The sequence below is a fragment of the Chiloscyllium punctatum genome, chromosome 4 (genome assembly GCF_047496795.1).
Source record: "Chiloscyllium punctatum isolate Juve2018m chromosome 4, sChiPun1.3, whole genome shotgun sequence".
Lineage (NCBI taxonomy): Eukaryota > Metazoa > Chordata > Chondrichthyes > Orectolobiformes > Hemiscylliidae > Chiloscyllium > Chiloscyllium punctatum.
In genome coordinates, this window is record NC_092742.1 from 30,701,020 (window position 1) to 30,720,947 (window position 19,928).

The following is a 19,928-nucleotide window of genomic DNA, read 5'->3' on the forward strand; positions in this document are numbered from 1 at the left end:
GCAGTGTTCAATACTCTGAATGACACTTCAGATATTAAAGCAGACAGTGTCCATCTGCAGCAAGATTTGGATAACATTCACATTTTGGTTTATGAGATGCAAGTAACATGCGAGAGACACAAGTATAAGATCATCTCCAAGAAAACCTAACTATTTCTCCCCTGTTTCCCCCTCAATAGCGTTAGCATTGCTGAATCCATCAACATCATTCTGGAATTGATCATTTATCAGAAACTAACTGAACCATCAGTATAAATACTACAGCTACAAGAACATGTCAGAGGCTAGGAATTCTAACACACGTCCTGGCTCCAAAGCCTGTCCACCATCTATAAGGCATAACTTATGTCTATGATGGAATATTTTCACTTGCATCATCCAGGATAAAGTTGCTTGTTTGATTGATACACAACTAGTGCGCAGTGGCAACCATGTGTCCTTTGTATAGGACATGCTGCAACAACTAACCAAGCCTCCTCAAAAGTGTTTTGAGGGTCATTTGACCTAAAACCTTAACTCTGATTTCTCTCCAAAGATGCTGCCGGCTGAGATCTTCCAGTAACTTCTGTTTTTGATTCCTCCTTCAAAAGCACCTTCCAAATTCACGACATTAAGTAGCATTCACAAGAACCCCCTCAAGTCACACATCACCCTGGCATGGAACTACATTGTTCTTATTTCACTGTTGTTTGGCACTCCCTCTCTTAACATAGTAGAATGTACCTACACCAGGTAGACTGCAGCAATTCAAGAAGAAAGCTCATCACCTCCATCTAACGGATAATTTGCAATGGATAATATCCACTGGCTGCATATGTAAATTAGATTATGTCAGAATTTCTTTTACATTATGGAAATGTTGCAACATTCTTATGAACTAACAATGTAATATTTTCAGTTTTACCCTGTTCGCTGCCTATTTACAGTAAATAGCAGATGACAAAAAATTCATTTTTTAGTCAAAGTTCTTCTACATTACTAATCTGTGCAGAAAGAACAATATTGGTAAATCAAAATTTAGGTGCAAGAACAAACAAAATCATTTTTATGATTACACAAGTATTGTTTAGAAGCAAATTACTGTACTAAGTCACTGCATAGTAAATAATGTCCTAGACACATGAATTATTAACCTTGACAATCCTTGCATGTAATTGTAATATTGCTTTACAGGCAATAAGTGGATGATGACTCAGAATCACAGTGTGAGGGCAGGAGGAGATCATTCGGCCCATCACATCTGCAATGGTTCTCCAAATGAGCATCAGTGCCATTCTCTTGCCTTTTTTGCATGTCCTTGCATATTATTTCCATTTAAATGATGATCCAATGTCTCTTGAATGCACAACTGAATTGCCTTCTAACATACTTCCAAGGCAGTGCATCCAGAACATATCATTGTGCACAAAAGGTTTTTGCCCACATCATATTTGCTTTTTTTGCAAATGGCTTTAAATCTGTGACCTCTTGCTCTTGATTCTTTTCCAATGAGGAGTAAATTTGTGCTATGCTGTCCAGATTTTGAAAGCATTAAGCATGTCCCCTCTTTGCCTCCTTCCCTCTAAGGGGAATGGTCCTAACCTTTCCAATATGTCCTCATAACTGAAATTTTGTATCCCTGGAAACATTCTTGCAAATCCCTTATGTACTCTCTCTCTATGTACTCTACACTCAAATGCACACAACTCTCCATCTGAGGTCTAACTAGTGCTGCGTACAAGTCCAGCACAATTTCTTTGCACTTATACTCTATGCTATTGTACTCTGATAAACCCCAGGATACACTTTATTAACTGCTCTCTGCACTTATCCTATCATCTTTATATATTCAGATCCTCCTTCTTGCCTTTTAGAATCATTCCCCTTTTTATAAAATTGACATCCCATGTTATTCCTATCAAAATGCATCACCTTACAGTTCTCTGTATTGTATTTAGACCATATGTAGGCCATTCAGCCCAGTGAGTCTGCTTCACAATTCAATAGGATCATGGTTTATCTAATAATCCTCAACTTCACTTTCCTGCCTTTTCTCCCATAATCCTTGATTCCCTTACAGATTAAAAGTTACTTAGCCTTAAGTAACTTAAAGACCCTGTCTCCATAGCCCTCTGGGGTAAAGAATTCTCCAATTCACTATCTGTTTTTCTGTTTTATATAGACCCTTACTCTGAAGTTATTGGACCCTTTGGTGCTAGACTCTTTCACAAAGGAAAGCAACCTTTCTGCATCTTACCCTGTCAAGTCCCACAAGAATCGTGTAAATGTCAATAAGGTCATCTGTCATTCTTTAAAACTTCAATGATTAAAGATCCATGCTACTCAACTCCACGCCACAGGATAGACTCTATCAGCATAGTAAATCTACTCCAGACTGCCAATATATTGTTTCTTAAAGAAGGGAACCAAACTTGTTCACAGTATTGCAGCTATGGTTGAGCACTGCCTTCTATAATTTAAGGGAAACCTCCCCTCCTTCTGAAATCAAGGCTAATGTTCCATTTGTCTTCCCTCTTGCCCTGTCCTGCAGGCAACACGGTAGCTCAGTGGTTAGCACTGCTGCCCCACAGCACTAGAGACCCTGGTTCAATTCCCCCCTTGGGTGACTGTGTGGAGTTTGCATATTCTCCCTGTCCCTGATGGGTTTCCTCCGGGTGCTCCAGCTTCCAGAGGGGGTTATTGAGAGGGGGGTAGTTACTCCACAGCCACATGAAGAAGGTGGATGGGTTACCATCAGGGGTAGGAAAGGGAACCAGCAGGAGGCGCAGGGATCTCCTGTAGTGGTTCCCCTCAACAACAAGTATACCACTGTTGAGGGATGACTTATCAGGGGTAAGCAATGGGACACAGGTCTCTGGCGCAGAGTCCGTCCCTGTTGTTCAGAGGAGAAGGGGGAAGAGGAGCAGAACTTCATTCATTGGGGACTCCACAGTTAGGAGGACAGATTGGTGGTTTTCTGGGAACGAGAGAGACTCACGATTGGTGTGTTGACTGTCAGGTGCCAGGGTTCATGATGTCTCTGATCGTACTTTTGGGATCCTTGACAGGGAGGGGAAGCAGCCCCAAGTCATGGTCCACATTGGTACCAACGACATAGGTATGAAGCAAGGTGGGGATCTCAGGCAGAAATTCCAAGAGCTACGGTGGAAGCTTAGAGCGAGAACAAACCGAGTTGTTATCTCTGATTTGTTGCCTGTGCCACGTGCTAGTGAAGCGAGGATCAGGGAGAGTATGGAGCTGAACACATGGCTGCAGGGATGGTGCAGGAGGGGGGGGGTTTGGATTCTTGGATATTTGGAGCTCTTTCTGGGGAAGGTGGGATCTCTAAAAACAGGATTGTTTTCACCTGAACCAAAAGTGTACCAATATCCTGGGGGGTAAATTTGCTAATGGGGGGGGGGGGTTTAAACTCATGCTGCAGGGGGATGTAAGAGGGCCCGGCGTTCAGGATGTTGGTTTGAAATGTGTGTACTTCAATGCCAGGAGCATCTGGAATAAGGTGGGTGAACTTGCAGCAGGGGTCGGTACCTGGAATTTCAATGTTGTGACCATTTCAGAGACATGGCTAGAGGAGAGACAGGACTGGTTGTTGCAGATTCTGGGATTTAGATTTTTCAGTAAGAACAGAGAAGATGGTAAAAAGGTTGGGGGGTGGGGGGGGGGGTGGCATCGTTAATCGATGGTAGTATTACAGCAGCTGAGATAACATTTGAGGACTCATACACTGAGGCAGTTTGAGATGATGTTAGAAACAGGAAGGGATTGGTCACCCTGTTCGGAGTTTTCTATAGGCCTTCAAATTGTTCCAGGTATGCAGAGGAAAGGATAGCAAAGATGATTCTCGATAGGAGTGAGACTAACAGGGTATTTGTTTTGGGGGACTTTAACTTCCCCAATATTGACTGGGAATACTATCATTCAAATAGTTTAGATGGGTCAGTTTTTGTTAATGTGTGCAGGAGGGTTTTCTGACACAATATGTAGACAGGCCAACAAGGGCGCTGCCATATTGGATTTGGTACGGGGGAATGAACCCAGCCAGGTGTTAGTTTTGGAGGAAGATGAGCACTTTGGTGATAGTGACCACAATTTGGTTATGTTTACAACAGCAATGGGCAGGGATAGGTATATACTACAGAGAAAGAGGTATAACTGGGGGAAAGGCAATTATGATGCAATTAGGCAAGATTTAGGTTGCATAGGATGGGGAAGGAAACTGCAGGGGATGGATGCACTTGAAATGTGGAGCTTATTCAAAAATCAGCTACTGCAGGTCCTGGATAAGAATATACCTATCAGGCAGAGAGGTAGTTATTGAGAGAGGGAGCCATGGTTTACTAAAGAAGTTGAAGCTCTTGTCAAGAGTAAGACGAAGGATTATGCGAGGATGAGGTGTGAAGGCTCAATTAGAGGGCTTGAGAGTTATAAGTTAGCCAGAGAAGATCTAAACAGAGGGCTAAGAAGAGCTAAGAGAGGACATGAGAAGTTGTTGGTGGATAGGATCAAGAGAAATCCTAAGGTCTACTATAGGTATATCAGGAATAAAAGAATGACTAGAGTAAGATTAGTGCCAATCAAAGACAGTAGTGGGAAATTGAGTGTGGAATCTGAGGACATAGGGGAAGTGCTTAATGAATATTTTTCATCAGTATTCACACTGGAAGAGGGCAATGTTAGTGAGAATACGGAGATACAGGCTACTAGATTAGTTGGGATTGCGGTTGACATAGAAGAGGTTTTAGCAATTTTGTAAGATCTGAAAATAGATAAGACCCCTGAGTCAGATGGGATTTATCCTTGGATTCTCTGGGAATCCAGGAAAGAGATCACAGAACCTTTGGTTTTGATCTTTATGTCATCATTGTCAACAGGAGTATTGCCAGAAGACTGGAGGATAACAAATGTTGTTCCCTTATTTAAGAAGGTAAGTTAGGTCAATCCTGGTAATTATAGGCCAGTGAACCTTTCTTCGGTTGTGGGTAAGGTGTTGGAAAAGGTTATAAGAGATAGGATTTATAATCATCTGGAAAGGAATAATTTGGTTAGGGATAGTCAACTTGGTTTTGTGAAGGATGGGTCGTGCCTCACAAACCTTATTGAGTTCTTCGAGATGGCAACAAAACAGGTGGATGAAGATAAAACTGTTGATGTGCTGTATATGGAATTCAATAAAGGTATTTTATAAGGTTCCATATGGTCGGCACAAAATACGGAGTTTCAGGATTGAAAGTGATAAAGCAATTTGAATCAGAAATTGGCTAGCTGGACGAAGACAGAGGATGGTGGTTCATGGGAAATGTTCATCCTGGAGCTCAGTTACCAGTGGTGTGCCATAAGGATCTGTTTTGGGGTCACTGCTGGTCATTTTTGTCATTTTATAAATGATCTGGATGTGGGCATAGAAGGATGGGTTAGTAAATCTGTGGATGACACTATGGTAGGCAGAGTTGTGGATAGTGCTGAAGCATGTTGTCGGTTACAGAGGGACATAGATAAGATGCAGAGCTGGGCTGAGTAGTTGCAAATAGTGTTTAACGTGGAAAAGTGTGAGGTAGTTCACTTCGGAAGAAGTAACAGGAATGCTGAGTACTGGGCAAATGGTAAAATTCTTGGCAGTGTAGATGAACAAAGAGACTTCAGTGTCCAGGTACATAAATCCCTGCAAATTGCCACTCAGGTTGATAGGGTTGTTCAGAAGGCATATGGTGTGTTGGCGTTTATTGGTAGGGGAATTGAGTTTCAGAGCCATGAGGTCATGCTTCAGCTGTACCAGACACTGGTAAGGCCACAAATGGTGTATTGCATACAGTTCTGGTCACCGCTTTATAGGAAGGATGTGGAATCTTTGGAAAGGGTTCAGAGGAGGAGATTTGCCTGGTGTGGAAGGCAGGTCTTACGAGGAAAGGCTGAGGGAACCGAGGCTGTTTTCATTGGAGAAAAGAAGGTTGAGAGGTGACTTAATCAAAATGTATAAGATTATCAGAGGGTTAGATAGGGTGGACAGTCAGAGCCTTTTTCCTCGGATGATGAAGGCTAACATGAAGGGACATAGCATTAAATTAATAGGTAATAGATTTAGGACAGACATCAGGGATGGTTTCTTTACTCAGACAGTATTGGGGGCGTGAAACAGCCTGCCTGCAACAGTAGTAGACTCGTTGCCTTTAAGAGCATTTAACTGGGCATTGGACATACACATGAATAATAATGGAACGGTGTAGGTTAGAGGGCATCAGATTAATTTCACAGGTTGGCGCAACATCGAGGGCCAAAGGGCCTGTACTGCATTGTAACGTTCTATGTTCTAAGTTCTTTCAATAATACAAAGATGTGCAGGTCATGTGGACTGAACTTGCTAAATTGTCCATAGTGTCCAAGGATAAGCAGGTGAGATGAGTTAGCCATTGGAAATGGAGGGTTACATGAATAGGGTGGGGAGGGTGGATCTGGTTGGGATGCTCTTTGGAGGATTGGTGTGGATTTGATGGGATGGAATGGCCTGCATCCACATGTCGAGATTCTATTCCCTGTTCAGCTTCGGTGAAGGCTATGTGTGACTTATGCACAAGGACTCCTAGTTTCCAGCAGTCATTTGTTATAGAAACATTCAGCTCCAATATTGTTCCCACCAAAGTGCACAAGCTCACACTTTCCCAAATTATTTTCCACCTTTCAAACTTCTGTCCAGTCCCTTAGCCTATCCATTTCCCTCTGAAGATTTTTGGTGTCGTCCACACCACTTGCTGCCCCACATATCATCTGCAAACTCGATGATAGTTCATTCATTTTCTTCCTAACTTTTGAGAATTAAAGTCAGATTCAGAGAATAACCTTTCAATAAGTTAAAATAGAACTTTTAAAGGAAGTATCTGCCAGATGTCGCAGTTAGAATTTAAATACCTGAATTCCTTCGCTTGAATTAATTTTTGATCCCTGTATTTAAGTAGTGGCTCTAGGCATATCCATATAAGAAAGATTGTTGCTTTGCACAAAGCACAATTAGTGTGCAGATAAATTCAGCACAGTGAGACAAAAGTCGAGTGAGTATACTGCTGGAAATTCAACCAGGAAAATTTCATCGGCCATCTGTATGCCCACTCTGCCCAAAGTTTCAATGTTCTTTTGCAGTTCTACACTGATCTCCGAAGGTTACAACCCTTCTAAGTATCATTTCATCTGCAAACTTTGAAATTGTTCTTTATACACTATGATTTAGACCACTAATATACATTGCCCATAGTGGGCGGCATGATGGCTCAGTGGTTAGCATTACTGGCTCACAGTGCCAGGGACCCGGGTTCGATTCCAGCCTCAGGTGACTGTCTGTGTGGAGTTTGCACACTCTTCCAGTGTCTGCATGGGTTTCCTCAGAGTACTCTGGTTTCCTCCCACAATCCGAAGATGTGCAGGTCAGGTGGATTGGCCAGGCTAATTTTTCCATGGTGTTAGGTGCATTAGTCAGAGGGAGATGAGTCTGGGTGGGTTGCTCTTTGGTGGGTCAGTGTGGATTTGTTGGGCTGAAGGGCTTGTTCCCACACTGTAGAGAATCTAATCTAATCTAAATTAGTTTAAACATAATTTCTCCTTTTGAAATCCATGCTGGTCTTTCTAATCAACCCCAGTGTTTCCACATGACCACAGAGGAACCTCGATTATCCAGTATTCGATAGTCCAAATTTTGGATATTCTGAACAAGATCGCAAGGTCCAGATGCTTGGCTAAACTGTGTTATCCGGCATTTGATTATCCGAATATTTGATTATCCGAACAAAATACTCCCTACCCAAGTCATTCGGATAATCAAGGTTCCTCTGCACTAACTTTATTTAATTGTTTCAAAATCTTCTCCACCACTAAAGTTAAAGTGACCAGGTTTTTTTTTTATTGGGCTTTTTCCTGCAATTTTCTTTCTTTTTACATGTATTTTTATTGAAAAGTAGATTTTTAAAATATTACAACAAATACAATACAATACAAAGAAAACACAAAAAAATTTTAAAAACCCAAACCACCTTCACGTATAAATATATATAAAAAAAATAAGAAAAGCTCCAACTAACTACTTAACTAAATAAATAATACCTAACAACAAACTATTAAATAATAATAACGTGCAGCAAAACAAAACACTAACTCTTGAATATCGAGAGTATTAATTTTCACATATTTATCCGTTCGCAGTTCACCCTCTCTGGATATTGGACTTGTAAAGCACAATCGTTGTGGCAGACAAATCGGTGTCCAGGTATTCCAAAAAGGGCTGCCATGTCTTATAGAAATTCTCAGTTTTGTGGTGTACCATACTTTTGAGAAAATCCAACGGGATATGTTCCATAACAATCTTATGCAAACCCGATAGGCCCGGGGGGGGGAGGTTTAGTCAACCTAACGAGATATTCTTTCTTGCGTAGAAAGTGAGGATGTTGAAAAGGTTTTTCTTATGCGCATCTACAAGGAATACACTGGGCAGGCCAAGAAGAGGAGAAGAGATCGGGTTCTTCTCCACCCTTACACTTCAAATCCCCTCCATTGCACCTGCCACAGCACTCCCATATGTTTGAAACCTGCCACAGGACCAGAAACAATGGGTAAGAGTGTCCGTACTAACTTTGCACTTGGGCATGTTGAAGATACTTATGGTTTAAATTTTGACAAACAATCTGGAGCCAAGTGGACTCTGTGGAGAATCTTCAACTGTAAAGCATATGTCCTATTGTAAAGTGATATCTTTCTTACATTTTCCCATATATCTTCCCATGCCTCTGAGGAAACCTCAACGTCTCGTTCTCTCTCCCAAACCCTGCAAAGCTGATCAAACTCACCTGAGGGCCTGCACCCTCCCCCACCCCCCAAGTTGATGATATAGAGTGCCGACAGAAAGTGTACTCTTAGCACTGAGCACCCTCTTCTCTATGTCAGATTTGTAGGGATCAGTCTGGAGTGTAATTTTTTTTGAATAAAATCCGTAACTTGAAAAAAACGAAAGAGGTCCCTCCAAGATATTTCCACGCTAACTGATCAAAATACATCATTGTATCTCCCTCAAATAATCCTGAATCCATCATCCTTGGTTGAAAACCTGGCATACCCTCTATAGGTGTAAGAAAAGGTGTTTTGCCAATATTGCCTTCCATCTGCCAAATTGCCCTCCATGCTTTAACAGTATTGATAACTATTTGGTTATGGCAATATTCGTTAACTGTCGTCATTTTGTCCAAAAACAGCAAGCTTGTAAGGGGACACTTTGCCTGAGAGGTTTCAATATCTAAACATATTCAAAGAGGGTCCCCACAAGCCCAACCAATCATGTAAGATAAAAGCAAGCTTGGTTGATAGTTTTAATGTCTGGGAGATCCACTCCCCCAGTCTGTCAGGCAACTGCAGTTTAGCTAATTTAATAAGGGACCGCTTACAATGCCAAATAAAAGAGCTGAACCAGCTGTTCAGTCTCCTGAACATTTGCTTATCGAAACTCAGGGGAGCATTCATATCGGTCATAACAAACGGATGGGGGAGAATATTCATCTTAATAAGAGCTATCCGACCTAACCATGAGACCGGAAGCGCCTCCCATTTTTGAAGGTCTTGTTTGATTTTGTTGACTAATTGAACAAAATTAGCTTTAAACAACCGATCAAAAACTGAAGTAATGAATATGCCCAAATACATAAAACCCCCACGTGACCACTTAAATAGGAATTGAGATTTGCTCTCAGGACCTAACACCTTCCTGAGACCACCCATAGGCATAGCCTCTGATTTTACAAAATTAATCTTGCACCCTGAAAAGGTGCCAAACGAGCTGATGCATTGTATCAGGCAAGGTCTTGAAACTGCTGGATTTGACAAAAAAATGACGACATTGTCGACGTACAACAAAATCATGTAATTTTGACCCCACCTCTGGAGCCGATATATTGGGATCCCTGCAAATGGCCTTTACCAACGGCTCAATCACCAACGTAAAAAGCAATGGTGAAAGGGAACAGTCCTGTCGGCTGCCCATAAAAATGTTAAAATTGCTTGATCGCGCCCCATTGGTGATAACCACAGCGAGATGGTCACTGTAGAGAACCTTTACCCATCTTGTGAAGGCTTTGCCCAAGCCAAACTGCTCTAGACTATAAAAAAGGTACGGCCACTCAACTTGGTCAAATGCCTTCTCTGCATCTAAAGAAATCACCAATCCCTGTACCGACTGTTTTTGACATGCTTGAATTACATTAAGCAGCTTCCCCACATTATTGGAGGATCTGCAGCTCTTTATGAAGCCTGTTCTGGTCCTCTTTAACAATAGATAGTAACACAGTTTCCAGCCTTAACACAAGACTCTTAGGCAGGATTTTAAAGTCAACACTTAAGAGTGAAATGGGCACGTAAGAAACACAGTCCTCCAGGAGCTTCCTATTTTTAAGAATGAGCGAAATATTGGCCTCTCTCAGAGGTAGACTGCATGAATCATTAAACATGTTGAGCATCAGGCTGACAATATGCTTATAAATTCCTTATAGAATTCACTAGGGAGTCCGTCAGGACCGGGTGCCTTTCTACCCTGAAGCTGCTTCACAGCCTCCTGCACATCATGCTCTGATTAGAGGCATTCAAAAAAAGACTCTTGTTCAGGGATTCCACCTGAAAGCTCCAGATCCCTGATAAAGGGTTTCATCTTGGCCCGTCCCTCCTCACAACCCTCAGATTGGTATAATGCAGAGTAAAATCTCTGAAGTGCTGTATTAATCTTTTTAGAATCACATGTCAGGTTCCCAACACCTTTCCTACTCAACATAATGGCTTGAGGGGCACTCTTTTTCCTGGTGAGATATGCTAGGTACTTGCCTGGTTTGTCACCATGCTCATACAACATTTGTTTTGCGAAAGTAAGCTCCTTCTTTGCCGTCTGCGTGAGCACGGAATTCAATGCAAACCACAGCGCCATAATCCTCTGTAGCTTGGCCAACAAGGGCTTGTCAAAGTAAGCCTTCTTGGCTGCCTTCAACTGTGCTTCAAGGAGATGTTGCTGCTCACCCCTCTACTGCTTCCTACTGGCAGAGTAGGAAATAACTAACCCCAGAGCATAGGCTTTGGCAGTTTTCCAAAGGAAATACTGGATACTAGCAAAGCCTGAATTAATGTCTAGGAAAGCCCAAATTCCTTAAAGAAGTACTCCACAAACTTATTATTCTTAAGGGTAAAGGGATCCATTCATCAGTGCTTCAGGTCCACTATAGCATCCTTAATCTTAACGAACAGGTACAGTTGAGCATGATGGGAGATGGTAATATTACCAATCATACAAGGTACCACCAAGTCCAGGGTTGCCACGGGGGTCAGAAAAATAAATCAATCCTGGTGTGACATCTGTGTGGATTGAAAAATAACAATTCCATGCCTGCAAGGTGCAGATGCCTCCAGACCTCCATCATCCCCAACTCCATACACAGATCCACTAATTGTTTAGTTTATACAGAGAATATCGGGGGGTTTTGGGGAACCTGTCTACTGTGGGGTCCGTAAGACAATTAAAATCTCCCCCATGATGATACGCTGAGATTTAGAGAACGTATCTACCAGAAACTTGGGGGGATGGGCCGAAGGGCAGTAAACATTTCAAACATGACATTCTTCCCCGATTATCAGGGCTTTGAGGATTACAAACCTTCCGTGTGTGACTTTAACAAATGGGAGATTCCTCCTAACCAATGTAGCCATTCCTCTACTTCTGGTATTAAAGGATGAAAAGTAAACCCAATCAAAGCCATTCTGCTGTAGTTTCAAATGCTCCTTTATCATTCAAGTGTGTCTCCTGTAATAAAGAAATATCCACCTTTTCCTTTCTAAGACTCAAGAGTACCTTCTTCCCCTTAATTGGTGAGTGACTTCCCTTGATGTTCCAGGTACACCATTTAATCAAATCATTAGCCATACCTTCTGCAGTAACATTTAGATTCCAGAGAGTTGGAACTCAAATTACAAATCGCCAAGCTCAGTGTCGCAATGTCCATCAAACATAACAACTACATAAACTAAAACCATTGCAGTTAACAAACCTACAAAGCTATAAAAGATTATATACAACAAAAACCAAAAAAAAACCAAATGTAAAGCGTCAATGGTGCTGAATAGGGGAAGTCACCCCCTGCTCAAAGGGAGCATCTACACATCCCAAACCCAACTTCCCATCCCGTTGTCAATATAGCAGCAAGGGCATTTAAATACCTGAACCAGGCATAAATTGCCTGTGAGTAGGCATCAAGCCATCCTAACCATTTTCTCTCCTAGCTAAAGCCGCACCACAAACACAAGCAGCAAAGAAAGAAAATATACCATGGAATAACAATGTGAACAAAGACATTTTGAAAGAAAAGTAAGTACCCCACCCATGCTCTGAAAGTAAATATTGAAAGTAAAGATCCCAGCCACCTCTGAGCACAATTTAGACCAGGTTATTACCAATAAAAAAAAGAAAAAGAAAGCCACAACCGGACTTCTCTTTTTTTTAAAGAAGAGACATACCTAAACAACACTACTATTTTTACAGATTAAATTAATTTGTCCACAAAGTCTCTTGCCTCCTCCAGCCGGATACCTCAGAGAGTATTGGTTCCCGAGTTCCCTCAGTCTTTTCTTGATGCCATCATAGAATTTTCTTTTCCAGATCACCGCTGCTGAGAAGTCCTGGAAGAACATGATCTTAGAGCCCTTGTGAAGTAGGGCCTTCAGATCCTTTCCCTGAATTCTGGAAGCTTCCACGATTCCCTCCTTATCTCTGTAGTGATGAAACTGCACCAAGATAGGACAAGGACATTGGTCCAGACCTGACCTCCATGTTGTGACCCGGTGAGCTCTCTCAATCTTCAAGCTTCCCATTCTAGCTGCCAAGTTAAGAAATTTCGGCAACCAGTCCGCAATAAATTCCACTGGTCACACACCTTCCTTACCCTCCGGCAGACCAATGATTCAAATATTTTTTTTCCTGACCCTGTTCTTGAGGTCATCAACTTGGTCAAGCAAATTATGGACCTGCGTCTTCAGGACCTGAAACCTATCCTTGGACGAATCGGAATCAGCATTCTACCTCAATGGACTTTTTCTCAAGGCCTTCCAGCTGCTGTTCATGCTTCTGCAGCATGATAGAGATCAGGGCCAGCTTCTCCTCTATCTGCTTACCCAGCATCTTGCAAGATTTCACAAACTCTGTTACTAGGACCTGGTAGGAAATTGAGCCCGAGAATCCTGCAGGCTGGGCTCCCTTCTTCGTCATCCCTGGATGGCGAAAACCAAGGTAAGTTATTCATTAACAGTTTCCTGGGACTCCACGACCTTTCCAGAGTCCCAGGATATCATGGTGATCCAGGTAGGGTGGCTTAGGACGCTGTCCCACTAGCAATGTGGTGCAGAGCTCTGCAACGTGATCTTTCTTGATCGCTGCCATCTTCGATTTCCCCGCAATTTTGTTTTTAAGTAGGGATTAATGCTCGCAATTCTTCAGTTTTCTGGCACCTCACACAAATCTATAGAACACTGAATGATTATGGCTAGTGCCCCTACAATTTCTAATTACACTTCCTTCAATATCCTCAGATGCATCTCATCTAGTTCAAGTGCCTTGCCACATATCAATAGTTTATCTAACACTTCTTTCTTGTCAATTTTGACCCCTTATAGGTAACAGAGTTTTCTACTCAGTCACCATGTCCTTGGTAGCATCCATGGCTTTGGTAAAGACAAATTCAAACTATTCATAAGGTTTTTCACCTCCCCTCAGTACCTCAACAAATGTATTGTTGATTTTTGCATTGCTCACAGTAGGAAGAGATATCTTAGTGACAAAGGATTTTAATTACTGCAAGTTCTAAAATATCAGCATATTTGATATCTTACCTTAGTCTCTGATCCTGCATGGTCTCCTCCTGTAATGACGCATCTTAGAATTTCTGGAAGGTGGTCTAGAAGTGCATCCAATACCTAGATATGCAAAACAATGAACCATGCTGTTACAAAATATAACAACATTGAGTAAATTAAGGCAAAATTGCGAAAGGGATTATTCTACACATATGATGATCAGTGTAAAAATATTATTTGGTATTAGCACAGGTTATCCATTTTTAAAAATAGAGGTCATCATTGCTCAAAACAAGATTAAGTTGCATCGACCATAATGAGGTAAATTATTTAATATTGTCAGTAATGCAATTTATAAAAAAAATTCAACTTGAGACATCAAATCTTCTCTTTTCTATGATCTTCCCAGCATTTAGCTGGAAGAAATGCCTGCTCATCCAGTTCTGGACATTGGGCAAGCTGTTTGATAATTATAAGACATAGATCAGTTTTTCATTATACAGTATATTCTTATGTACTGAATACTATTTACTAATAGCTCGTTAAATTATCTGGAGTGTCTCTAAATAAGTTAAACAAATTGTTTTGGCAGTTGTCAATGTTAAATAGTAGAAAAAGGTAGTGAATTTATAAAAGAAGTGAAGACTTCAGTGACTGGTACTCTTGAGGAAGATATGTAACATGAACTTAAAGTTAAACCTTTAAGAGATTTCTCTAAGCTACATCACCACGAGACTTTATTGCATTATTATTGCTTTTATATAAATATATATTATAAATATTATATAAATATTATTTGTTATTAACTCCCAAAGTCTTTTACAACTGATACGTTATGCATCTACTGATCAGACAGGAAAAGTTTTCATTCAAAAACTTTGATGACCTACAGAAAATCTTTAAAACAAACAAAGATTTTGGACACTCTTCATCTCTCAGAACAGCAGGATAAGGTTTGTTTGAATAATCTGGCTGACAAGAAGAAATTAAAGCTGAATTCTTGACAGATAGGAAGAGTGTAAAGCTAATTTCAGTTCTCTTAGTTAAATACTTTACCTTGCCAGAGCCTTTGGGCATAATCAAATGCATAACATAACTGCAGCATTAACCTTAGATTTTAAAAAGTCAAGAAGGTTACTTGGAACATTACTGTTAAATTGACCCTACAAGAATGCAATGTCCTTGAACCATTTTTGATAATTAATTTTAAAGGTACCTGGACAAGTGTGCTTGCAATAGAATGTCATCAATAACTGATGTTTTATTTTTCATACAAGTCAATATACTCTCACAAGATAATCATCACAATCTTATCACTAGGGTGGTCTACCATGTAATTGTTACTGTGATTTAAAATAATCCTTTCAACAGTCTTTCTTAATACAAGAAGAAAGTTTCTAATTAGGATAGTCTTGTCTAGATTCATTTTATATGGAATTCTCAAGATATATATAGTTCAAACTACATTTTGGTAAGAAAGAAATTGCTGTGAGAATTTTCAGGACCACAACATAGCAAAACACAATAAAATTTAGGAATAGCTGATGGGAATATCCAGAATTTTAGGTCTTTTCATTATTTTGAAAAATGCTTTGGTTGAGGCTTGGTTTATCATGTTCCTAGTAAAATCTGAAGTGATGCAGTAATAGTCACCTAGTAATGAAAACCAAGACTGAAATGGAGAGATACAGTTATTCTGTATGACAATGTAAATTATCTTCAGTAAAGAGAAAATCAATGATTAAGACTTTTCTTAAAGTGAACATTTCAAGCTTTATTACATTGATGCTTTTTGAATTATCAGTCAGATTATATTTCAAGCCATGCTGAAGCATCCTGCATTGGAGAAAGAGGTAGACAAACAGGCTGATTAAAGATATGATCATTTTCTGTGCAACTTGTGATTTCAGATAGGCAATTTTTGTAATGGAAAAAATCAATCTCTTCAGAGGTCACTTTTGATATCTGAACATTGACGATGAAGCACCATTCTAACCCTTGCAATACAACCCACTGTTCAATATTCTAGTCAAGATCCTTATTTAACATGCATATTTACCCGGATATAAGCCCATTTATAAAAAGGTTCCACATCTATTTGTATTTCTTCCTTGTCCATTTCAACCCTTCCCATTTATTTCTTCTTTAGCAATACATGACTCTGACTCCATTCTTAATTGTTTTTTGATAGCTCCTTTGCAGCCAGGTTTCTGTTAAGGCTGACAAACTTCAATCTTCCTGTGAAATAGTTGTTTGCAGTTCACTCAGTTTGTTTGCACAATGCACCCACTTTAGCCATTTGCTTGCTTTTTTAAAAAAAAAGCAGCCATATACCTTTCATTTCTCCACCGTTGCTACTGAATATGCCTTTATATAGTGCACAACATTTTTATGCCAGTAATCCAACAGTGAGCTGATTTCCAATCAATGTGGTGCACCCCAGAGACTCTCTTCGACCTTCTTTATATCCTTTTATCAGTTGCAGGTGCTGAACCAGACCATTGATCAACTGATAATTCAAAATATCATGCTCAATTCTCCATAATTTCCTGTGATTGAAAGTTGACTTGTGCTGAAGTGACCTATAAACTAGCTTGGAGAGGAAAACAGAAATTGGACTGGGGTATTGTTACCACCTTTCAGCAATAAGTCTGTTTTGTCTGCACTCCTATACTGTAACAATAACTCCATTTCTAAAGTTCTTTATTTGTGTTATACTTTTGAAACAACCAAAAGTGAGAAAGGTGCTCCAAAATGCAAGTCTTTTTCTTTTCAATTTACACAATACAATTTAGAAAAATAAACATTTGTGAATGTTGTGAAAGAAAAGTCAAAGTACTGAACACAAATTTTAATGTATGAGTTGGCATATGCCAATGAATTTCTTGTTATACAAATGGGTTTTTCAATCAAGACAGGCCAAAAATGAAATATGGGATGTGTAGTAATTCTGGAAGAAAAGTGTAGATTAGAAATGGAAAGAAAACCTGAATTTCAAAACCAAAAAAAAATTTGCAAAGCGGTTAAGGAACAATTCTTTATTAAATTGACAACATGCTATTTCCCTTACCTCTAATGATTCATCTTGCAAAAGCGCAATCAATTCTTTGTGAACTGTGTGAACACTGGAGCCTAGCAGCTTAATGACCTACAAGTACAAGTTTGCAAAACATTACACATTGACCCAGTTGAAGTACATTTCAATCTCATAACAAATTAACCAATTTAAAGAATTTATAGAAAGTTAAACAGCACAAATTTTTTTAACAGAAAATACAAACATTTTTAAAATCACCGGAACCACTGTTATGGACCAGACTAAACCCCCTCAAAATATATTAAGATTGCCTAGACCCAACTTTTTCTTATTTTAAAGGTGTGGAAGGAATTGTGTTCCAGATACAATTTGATTGGTCAAATTACTCTAAACAAAACACATTTCTGCACTACAGTTAAAAAACAGTCAAAATAAGGAAAGAATTGGCTTAACTGTAACTCTATCAAAATGCTTAACAAAATAATGTGTGTATTTGTTACTAATTAACTGTTCTGTATAGTAACATCCCAGAAGCACACCCTTGGCAGAAGCAAATTCAAAACAGCAGATTGTCTCATATGCAATCCTAGCAGCAGGATTCCACATCCAGCTTCAGGACCCCAGCAACTGCTACTAAAAGCTAAACTAAAAATCCGGGTTCTGTAGGAGTTTGACCCCACCCACTCAGGCTGCTTTTATTGTTCCAACTTTAAAAAAGGTCTCACAAGCTGTTAACTTTATTATCTTTGAGCTCAACACCTCTATCTCAACTTTCCTTCACAAAATAAACCAGAACAATATACACCTCTTAAAGCCATAGTATCATCATAACCATCTATTAAACATTAGTAACTTACAAAAAATTACTTATTAAACCTTGTCCATCTATCTCTAAATTTCAATCCTCTATCCCTCTATTCCCAAAATCTGGCCAATGGGTATCTTTTCCCTCCGAACATTCAATCATTCGGATCTTGAGCGCTGGTATTTCCTCAAATACTTCTCCAAGTTCCTGCCTTCAAATGTGCAGGCAAACACAACATACAAACTTCCAGTAGGAATCATAGAAAAGCTTATCACAGTTATGAGCTGGATACATTGGGGTTCAAATCTTGCACATTTCTGGGGCTGAAGATTAGTACTGTCAAAGAGCCATCAGAAACAAATTTGAGAGTTTGATAACATCTAAATGTGACAGAAATATCTTAAAATGTTTAGCCAAATATTTTATAGCCATTATTTTCATTTCTCTATAACACAAATAAAGAAAACTAACATATGATGACCTTATGGCTATAGTGAATATAGAATCTACTTATTCATTTATATAGGATGTGGGCATCACTAGCTAGGCCAGTATTTATCGCCTATCCTCTTTGCCCATGAGAAAGTGATTGTGAGCCATCTTTGTGGACTCTTACAGTCCTGTCTTAAAGGTATTCACATAAGAGAGTTCCATGATTTTGACCTAACGACAGTGAATGACATTTTAAAGTTAGGATAGTGTGTGAAATTGAGAACTTGAAGTTCCCATGTGTTTGTTATCTTTACTTTTCTATATGGTGGAGATTATAGGCTTGGAATATGCTGCCAAAGTAACCTTGGTGACTTGCTGAAGTGCATTTTGTACACTGTTAACCTCTCTCTCCATTAGCACTGTCTTATGCTGGCTCAGAGCTGCTCTTCCACTAGTTCCACTTAATCCGCCAGCTCATTCAACATACTAAACAGAAACATTTTCTTTTCCTTTCAGACATTAAAGAACATGAGATGCAATTCCTCAAAATACCCACATCTCTCTGGAGCCGTCCTCCCCTCCCCTTCCCTCTGACTCCATCCCCTTTCCTGACTCCAGCTCCGGTTGAGTATTTACTATTTCTTCTGAGCTTTTGCACTCTGATGCTGAAGATTTTGCACTCAGCAAATATCTCAGTTTGATGCCTCTGCATCCCCACCTCAATTAATTTCACACACGACATGATGTTTAATTCTTCTTCTGTCACCTTCGCCTCTGTGCTCACTTCTTTGTGCAAGAGTCCTGTCCCTGTCCCACAGAGAGCTTCATCCACCTTCAACACTCTCCCTCGAGTCATTTATCTGCATTCAACCTTTTAATCGAGAACTGTCAACGTGACATTGGTTGCTTTAATTTCTCTACCACCCCTTACCCATTCAATCTATCCCCCTCTGAACTGACTGCATTCCATGCTCTCAGAGCAAACCCTGATTTTGTAAACAAGTCAGCAAGAGTTGTGATGTGGTTGTCTGATGTATGACATTGCAGAGGCTAAGTGGAAACTCTCGGACACCTCCTGTATCCCCCAGATTATGACACCACCATCAAATCTCAGGCCATTGTGTCCACAACAGTGACTAATCTCATTTCCCCATAGCCTGCAAGCTCAGTCACCCAATCTTATACAGTCTGCATTTCCCTCCTTCCCAAAGTCCACAAACAGGACTGCCTGGGCAGATCCATTGTTTCTGCTTGCATTTGCCTCACAGAATGCATCTCTTCCCACCTTGACTCGATTTATTTTCTCCTCTTGTCCAGTCCCTTCTCATTTACATTGAAATTCATCTAATGTTTTGTCAGTTTCATGAATTTCTAGTTTATGGGGTCCAGCTGCCTCCTCCTTCATCATGGATGTGCAACCCCTTAACATGTCCATTCCCATCAGGATGGTCTCAGGGCTCTTCACTTCTTCCTGGAAGAAAAGTCTGAATCATCCCCATCTGTCACTTTCCTTTACCAGGCCTAGCTCATCCTCAGTTTGAATAATTTCTCCCTTTAACTCCACCCAAAGTGGCTACAAAAAGAATGTTTCCTCTTGTAGGTGAATCTAGAACTAAGGGATAGTGTTTTAAATTTAGGGATTACCCTTTTAGGACAGAGATGAGAACTGTTTCGTCACAAAGAGTTGTGAGACTTTGAAAACCTCTATCTCTGAAGACAGTAGAGATGGTGTAATTAAATATCTTTAAGGCACAAGTGAAAAGATTCTTGATAGGATGAGGAAGCAAGGGTTATCGCTTAGATAGGAAT

General features: G+C 40.1%; 1 protein-coding gene across 6 annotated transcripts in view; it reads right to left on the minus strand.

The window, feature by feature from the left end:
- The window catches only part of ppp4r4 (protein phosphatase 4, regulatory subunit 4), a 185,097-nt gene that overhangs the window by 52,849 nt on the left and 112,320 nt on the right, over positions 1-19,928 (minus strand). For all 6 annotated transcript variants that reach the window (XM_072568280.1, XM_072568279.1, XM_072568278.1 and 3 more), the window contains 2 exons: positions 16,916-16,993; positions 13,882-13,965 (listed from right to left, as the gene is read on the minus strand). In XM_072568280.1, coding sequence (XP_072424381.1) covers positions 13,882-13,965; positions 16,916-16,993 — 162 coding nt within the window. The remainder of the gene's footprint in view (positions 1-13,881; positions 13,966-16,915; positions 16,994-19,928) is intronic.